The 7,845-nt window shown below is 44.0% G+C and overlaps 1 protein-coding gene across 1 annotated transcript; it reads right to left on the reverse strand.

The window, feature by feature from the left end:
• Nucleotides 1-7,518, reverse strand: spo11 (SPO11 initiator of meiotic double stranded breaks). The gene is made up of 13 exons (XM_062540118.1): nt 7,272-7,518; nt 7,000-7,113; nt 5,495-5,583; nt 5,028-5,094; nt 4,682-4,790; nt 3,960-4,046; nt 3,571-3,607; nt 3,348-3,457; nt 2,991-3,090; nt 2,393-2,430; nt 1,891-1,967; nt 955-1,066; nt 1-315 (listed from the first exon to the last, which is right to left on the reverse strand). The coding sequence occupies exons 1-13, from the start codon at nt 7,376-7,378 to the stop codon at nt 196-198; spliced, it is 1,167 nt and encodes a 388-aa protein (XP_062396102.1). The 5' UTR covers nt 7,379-7,518; the 3' UTR covers nt 1-195.
• Between the last annotated feature and the right edge of the window lie 327 nt (nt 7,519-7,845).

A 7,845-nucleotide genomic window follows, 5' to 3' on the forward strand; every position in this document is an offset into this window, starting at 1 on the left:
ACCAGTTTTGGTCTTATTTACTAAATTCAGGATTATCAATTACAAAGTAACTAACAAATGGTGAAATGCCATGTTACTACACTTCAATATTGTTACACAAATGAAGGCCCTAACAGCAATGCAACATGCAGAAAAATGACTGGTACTGCTGAGAGGTTAGTCATGTAGTAGTTTCTCCAGCAGGAGGCGGTAAGCTTACACCCAGCCCCCATATCGCAGCTTGTTTGGCAGGTAGACGCGTGTGAGGAAGTCAGAGGCTATGGAGGCCAGGGACTGGATCTCAGCTTTATGCTTGAGTCTCTCCATGATCTGCATCTGAAACACACACACACACACACACACACACACACACACACAACCCACAATTGCATTAATGACTTCGGATCACATTTGTCTTGTGTACATGTTTTGTGTATTGTATGTTTTCTAGCTACGTAGCAGAGCTGACTATACCTTGTGCATACCAAGGCACACACTAGTATTAGTCCAACATTTTTCTGTGATGTGTAACACCTGAGAAAATGTCCCCACGCATATTTGGAGAGGGAAAATATGTACCATGACCCACCTCCTTCCGCTAAAACAAAACTACTGTTGCTTTTTCACTCCCAACTCTATACGCAGGTAGAGGATAATGCATGGGTTTACAGATAAACACCATGCTCTCGTGAGGTTGTTTACAGTCTGCTGTAACTGGGTATTTACACCAGGTTGTTTACAGTGTGCGGTAAGTTGGTATTTACTCTCTTTCTCTATCTCTCCTTTGGCTCAATCTCTCCATCCCCACCTTCTGAGGGTGTGGATGGAGCCCCACACTTCATCCTGCTCTTCAACAGTCTCCTTCCTTATGATGAGAAGATTATTTGGTGGTGGTGGTGGAGGAAGGGTTGCTTTGGACAGTTTAGATTCCTGGGGGGGTCATCCACCCCATATGCCCCCCCAAGTCCCTCTCACCTCTTTGTCCCATTGGGGCTGGCAGGTGAGGTACGGCCTGCTCCTTAGGCTCCGCAGCTTGCTCTCGTCGTGTCGGGTCAGCGGGATCAGAGCTTCCTGTGGCACCCGGAGTCTGGGGACCAGCAACATCCTCACGGTCACTAACCGGCCTGGCCACTGGGCCCCTCACACATCATGCATACACACTTCCGTGGCAAAGGGCCGTTCACACCAGGATCGATAACTATACAAATATGATTATGGCAACTATGACAATATGAGTGTCCACACCGATCAGAACAGTTGCTCTTCATGTTGATGAATGTGATGTCTAAAATTTGATCGATTCTGACGGTCTGTCAGATTTTTATTAATCTCAAGATTACTCTGAAAGTGAACCCCAACTATTCTGTTCTTCATGTTCACTTGCCTTTATCGTTACAGTTATTGTTCTTGGTGTGAATGGCCCTAAGTTCTTAGAAAAAAAAAAAACATACCCTTTACATAGGATGGTAAAATACTATTAAATGTATTTGTGATGCACATGAATGAGTAATTACTATAGTCATATACTTGTATTGTGATGCCCCTATTTTGACCTGACACACTCTCTCTCCTTTTTAACGGAAAGTGACATCTGTGCTCTTTGATAGGAAATATTCTCTGACCACAGCACTTGGGTCGCTCCTTGCTCTGTGCACCTGCAGTGCATGGCTCAAACGACCATGACCACAACATAGGAAGTGGTTCCACTGCTTCGTTTCATGCACAGATCCCCCTCTTTCCCCCAAAGCCCATTTTAAGCTTATGAACACTGGCACACACGCTTAAAAATAGCCGCTTGAAAGGAAAGGGCAGTAGGCAACAGCGACGAGAAAAAAACAAACCAAAACAAAGAGCTAAGAGGCCTCGTCTAGTGGAAGCCACAGAGCAGAGTAATGAGCCCTCTTTCCCAACCTCTCAATGTCGGACGGCAGGAGCCCCAACCACAGCACACTGGGAACGGTCAGGTTGTGCGCCTCAAACGACATAGACTGGGGAGAGAAACACACACGCGCACACGCACACGCACACACACACACACACACACACACACACACACACACACACACACACACACACACACACACACACATTCATGCAATGAACTGAATACGGACATGCACTCACATGCACACAGGCATACACACAAATGAGAATACATGTGCATCCATGTACAGATGTGCATGCATGTGCTTGTACCATGTGCGCACACATGCAGAAATACTTTACTTTTCCACATGGTAACTTCATATGTTTTTGAAAACAAAAACACACACACACACACACACACACACACAGGCAATTTCCGTATTCTTTCCACAAAGAGGGGAGAGTAATTACATGTCCCTCTTAAACAGACATTGCACAGGGTTGCACTGGATAATGCACTTAAATAGCAGGCGGAGGGAGCACTCACCACGGATCCATACTTGTAGATGCACATTATTTCGATTCCTGGGAACAGAGAGAGAGAGAGACTCTGAGCAATCAGTGCCATGCTCAAGCTGCGTTCCCACGGGAGGGCCTAATTGGCGGTGAACATGCGGCAGGGCCCTTCTTACACGCATCGCGCCAGGGGGTCAGGAAGTGGGTGTCACTGAGAGTGGCAGCGTCGGAGGGAGTCCTGGGGCGGCTCAGACGCTCGCCGGCGTTAGATCGCGCCGAAGCGCTAACTAGCCCCAGATCAGCCGACGATGAGTACAGAGAGCTCTCGAGGGTCTGGTGTGTCAGACCAGTGGAACACGCAAAGGCCCTTGTTTGTGTGTGTGTGTGTGTGTGTGTGTGTGCATGACAGTGTGTGTCTGCTCAAAAACATGCATGCGAAAAAAATGTGAATGTCTTCTGAGGTTATATCATGAGCATTGCCTTCTTCTCTCTGTCTATGAGTGTGTGTGTGTGTGAGTGTGTGTGTGTGTCTGTGTATTTATATGCATGGACTTGAGTGTTAACAAGGAGATATGGTCACAGCTTTTGCAAAACAAGTCTGTGTAATGAGTGTGAGTGCATTTGCTCACCATGTGGGTCTGCGTCCACCAGTGCAAAGATGGGGACGTGCAGAGTGTCCCACAGCTTACGCACCATCAGCCTGCTGTTCACATCGGGGACACCCTTCCCCTGGTGACCCCCGGGGGCATCGAGCGACAGAGGAGCCACAGTAGAGCGATGAAAAGAGAGACAGAGAGACAGATGACAAGAGAGAGGGGAAAGAGGAAGAGAAAGACACCAGGAAGAGGTAACGCATTAACTACAAACCATTTTTCAATCACATCAGGGAGGAACCCGACTTAGAACAACAGGGACGGTGCAAGAACAACAGGTGGTGAAGTCTTTCACAGCTCGTAGCTCAGATATGGAAGTGCCTCTGCTCTTACGGTTATCATGATGCATGGAGACAGCTTAGTGCAGAAGTCGTCATCCAACAGCCTCTGGAATGTTGCGTCCTTCTCCACAATCAGAACAAACTTAGCAGATGATACAATATCTGACACGGGTTGAGGAGACAAATGGCTTGTTTTCACAGGTGTGCAATGGTGGATTTCCCTTGTGAATATTCAACCAGGGATCAATACCAATGGATAATGTGACAAAGGATACTCCTTATTCCACAGACGTTAGATGACACAGGAATGGCCTGCAAATGAGAATGAAATTGGTGAAATTAGCCTTAACGTTCCTTCAAATCCAAACATCCTCATTAATCAATCTTTGAACCATGTCACCTAGACAACAATGTAATCGTTCCCTGCGGAGGACAGAGCTGTTTAAGCTAGTGATTTGTGTGTGGGTTGAACCTGGGGATTGTGGCCAGAGAGTATGAGCAAGTGATGTCATACTTTTTTGGCTAAGAGTATGGCTTTCCTGTCATTGAGTGGAGAAAGGAGAGAAAGAGAGAGAGAGAGAGAGAGAGAGAGAGAGAGAGAGAGAGGCAATTGAATACCGAATTACTTCTTCAGTAAAAACTCATAGATAACTCTCCAACGTACAGTGGAACTGGAGCTGCAGTCAACTCTGGTGCCATCTTCTTCCAAATAGCACAGATCACCAGAGATGAATCCTTTTGATGTGGCAAGCTGTGTTTTACACAAGCACACACACACACACACAAACACACACACACAGAGACAAAATTACATTCACATGGACACAGATAAAGAATTTCACAAACAGTCTCAAACACATACTTTCTCACAAAGGTTAACATTCTTTGGAACTTGATCATCAAAACTCCACGATGTCAATAAAACAAAAGAACCCCAGCACACAGGTGTTTCTTCATGAATGCCAAAACTAAACCGTCGAAAAGCTCAAATGTTCATAACAAGAAACATCAAACCACACTTTACCCCGGACAAGAATGGTTCTACTTAATATAAGGAAACATAAATGTGTTCTCTCCCTTTTTCTGTGTGTGTGTCTGTGTGTGTGTGTGTGTGTGTGTGCGAGTGCTGTGAAACTGAGACAGGCTGAATGTATATGATTCTGTGTGCCAAAGAAATTTGACAGAGAACATGTGGATCTGTGTGCATGTGTGAGAGAGAACATAAACAATACAGCAATAATTAAAAAATGTGATGCTTGTATCAATGTGCACTCGCAGTAAACCTAATTTTCTGCCATATCTCGTCTCTCTTTCCTAACAAACACACACACACACACATACACACACACACACCATAAAACATATGGAGTATTCACACACACACACCACATGGAGGTTTCTGCGTGGGACCTTGAGCATACATGAGATGTCATCCACAATGGCGTCCACGGTCTTCTGGGAGCGGAACAGCTGTGTGTCGTTATAATAAATGTCCCTGTAAAGCGCAAAGAACACCTCTTTCATGTAGGAGAGGGCGATAAATCACTGCAGAGACATCCAATGTTTCAACCTCAGGTTTTATCTGCTACTTTTGGCATCGCTTTTTGCGTTTGATCTCTTAAAGGTGATCTATCAATACAGCGAGGAGTCTTCTTTAAACTGAAAACACTCCATCAACACAGCACAAACGGAACAAAAATAGGCTACTACTGAAATGTCTGGTTCAACCAACCTCTTCGTCGCGTAGGAGTTACTCTGGATGAGTTTGTAAATAGTTGAGAGGACTTTCAGAATTAATGCTGCAAACACAGAAGATATGCAATGAATTAGCACTAATTCAAGCAATGCTTGCTGTAAGTACTCAAACTTCACATCCTCACAATCTCACTGGATTTTGACGTGATGTCTTAATACATTTCAGCGTGAGTTCTTTGCCATGACGAGAATAAGGAATGAATTAGCTTGATTTGCGGCACACCCCAGGAACGCATGCCCGAATACACTATTTTGTAACCGCCTCATCGTAATGTGTCTTCATTAATCTCAAATCACTAACCACCGAGGAAACGAATTAGAGGGGGGAAAATGGACCTATTAATCGAATCCAGTGGTGGAAAAAACGTCAGACAGCGGCTAGAAAAGCGTTTGCTTCGCTTGGAGAATTGGTGGCATAATTGGCCGGTTTCAGGGTTCTCTCACCAAGCCTGCTGACGGAGGAGGCGCAGTCACTGCGGAGCGTGCTGACGGAGGCGTCTGAGCTCATGTGAAGGCCCACAGCACTGTCGAAGCTTCGGCCGGGAGTGTTCAGAGGGCAAACAATAACAAGACAAGAACAAATAATCATCATCAATCTGCTGAAATGGCCTGACTAAACTCTTTCCCAAAAAGCTCTTTCTCATTCCAGAGGGATAACATTTTCTTTATAACATGCTTTTACTCGGAAGTGTTTTAAGTGGAGCTCTTGAGTGATACTGAGGTGTTACGTAGATCCATTTAGCTATCAGATGGGAACAGTTTCATTCAGTAGGCTGCCGATTCGCCAGACCATCAAAATCTACAAAACTATTATTCTTGTTACTGAGATAATACATTAAGCACAATACTGTTTATTTCTGCAGCATACTTAAAACACAAACTATTCAAATTTGAGAAAAGCTGTATAAAACCGAAAGGAAAAAGATACAACCAAAGCACCAGGTGAATTTACTCCCATAACTTCAAGTATGTATTGTTTAAACAGCAATCCGCTTTCCTATCTGTGGCTAGTTTGGTGCTAGTTTGCTAACCAGTAGCAATGAAAAGGTCTTTGGATTCATTTAGGAAACACACACAAATATATGCTGCCATGTGTCCTATAAGTCACTTTGAATAAACAAACCTGCTAAATAGAAATGGAATGTAATGTAACCTGTGTGAAAGGGAAGGGGTGGCGGAGGGGTTGCGGTGGGGTGTTACTGGGCTTAAACATCCTGGCATTTCCTTTGAGAAACTTTTACTTTCCAGGCTGTCAGATTTGGGACTTTGAAAGGGCCTGGCTGAAATGTGCTCTAAGCCTTTACGGGGTTTGATGCAGATTCAACTTGACAAGTTGCTTTGTTCTATGCATGAGGTCTCCGCACTGTGCACATTAAAAGCCTCTGCAGAACACCAGATTTGTGAGTGTGTGTTTATGTGAGTGTGTGTGTGTGTGTGTGTGTGTGTGTGTGTGTGTGTGTGTGGAGACAAGAGAGAGAGGGAAAGTTAGAGCATGTGCAGTGTGTGTTGCTAATCCTTTGTAGAAACGACACCTATTTAGACTCAGGAAGTTATTAAGCTTCAGGGATCAAGGTTCAGGACTGAAGGTGGCTCCATAAATGTGTTTTTTTCTATTTCTTCTGTGTCCTTCCTAACACCCAAATGTAAGGTGCTGACTGATACCATGTAAGACAGGTAAGATTCTAAAGCTCATTGGACATGTCGCACCATACTGCCTGTACTGCTTGATTGCCCCCTTCCAGTTTCAAGTTAATATACTGTATATAGGCTATCCATAAGACTGTAAATCTCATGTAATAACATGTAACATTAGCCTATTCGCTTATGGCTTTGACAAAGCTAGTTAACCACATAAACCTATATCTAATGTGTCTAGCAGCTAACAAGTGATGATAAATTACCATCTGATGAAAATGTAGAATGTCGCAAGATCGGCAAAAATGTCTTACCTTATATTTGACCAAGTATTACGATTTTGCAGGGCCAGCACTGGCGCTTCCCCTCTGGATAAACTTTTTATAATGTCAAGGATTACGCCCTCTATTCGCGTCAAAACTTCCTGGCTAGGAAATTAGATACAAATCCATTATGTTACTTTGTATCACATACAAAACTGAGGTTCCACAACATGTACAGATTGTACAGAACATGACACTGACAGCTCCTGCAATCCTGACATGCTAACCCATCAAACTATTAATGTTAGCTAACATTAGCCTACCTGCTAAAGGATTCTTCCGTGATGGTTTTGGCTGCACTGTCAACTTCACCAATGTCTTGTAACAGTACAGAGCGTAATCTGTCTACTTCAAGAAATTGCTCAGACATATTCAAACTCGACACACAGGTAAGTAAAGCAATATCACTGGACAACTTCAATGTACTGGTTGCAAACTTCTATCTTTCTGGCTACAACATTCAAAGCTAGTCAGGTGTTTTAGCTAGCCGACATCAAACATGGACATTGGCTAGCTGCTAGCTAAAGTTAGGCTAGGAAGTTCTTTGGTCTCTTCAAGGCGTAAGTCCGTCAGATAAACTGCAAAACTACAATCTACCATCAGAAATCTTGTCATGAATCAGCAGGGGATGTAACGAAACCCTTTTTAAATCTATGTTTTATCCGAACTATCATGTCTCAACTAGTGAGTGATATAAAGCAGAATTATTGTTGGAATGTCCTCTGGTCCTCCACTCCGGCGGGCGCCCTCCAGCGTTCCGTTTGGGTTATTATTCTAATCATACAAGCAATTCAAACGCTCCTGGAGCACTATTATCATTTCATGAAACAAGTGTCT

Source organism: Sardina pilchardus, chromosome 7 (genome assembly GCF_963854185.1).
Source record: "Sardina pilchardus chromosome 7, fSarPil1.1, whole genome shotgun sequence".
Taxonomy (NCBI): Eukaryota; Metazoa; Chordata; class Actinopteri; order Clupeiformes; family Clupeidae; genus Sardina; species Sardina pilchardus.

Bases quoted from the DNA above. Each gene is read 5' to 3' on its own strand.
- spo11 (XM_062540118.1), bottom strand. From the start codon at position 7,378: ATGTCTGAGCAATTTCTTGAAGTAGACAGATTACGCTCTGTACTGTTA. The intron at 4,047-4,681 runs GTGTGTGTGTGT...TGTAAAACACAG, and splicing joins CACGCAGAAACCTCCATGTG to CTTGCCACATCAAAAGGATT. The intron at 3,608-3,959 runs GTACGTTGGAGA...TCTCATTTGCAG, and splicing joins ACTGCAGCTCCAGTTCCACT to GCCATTCCTGTGTCATCTAA.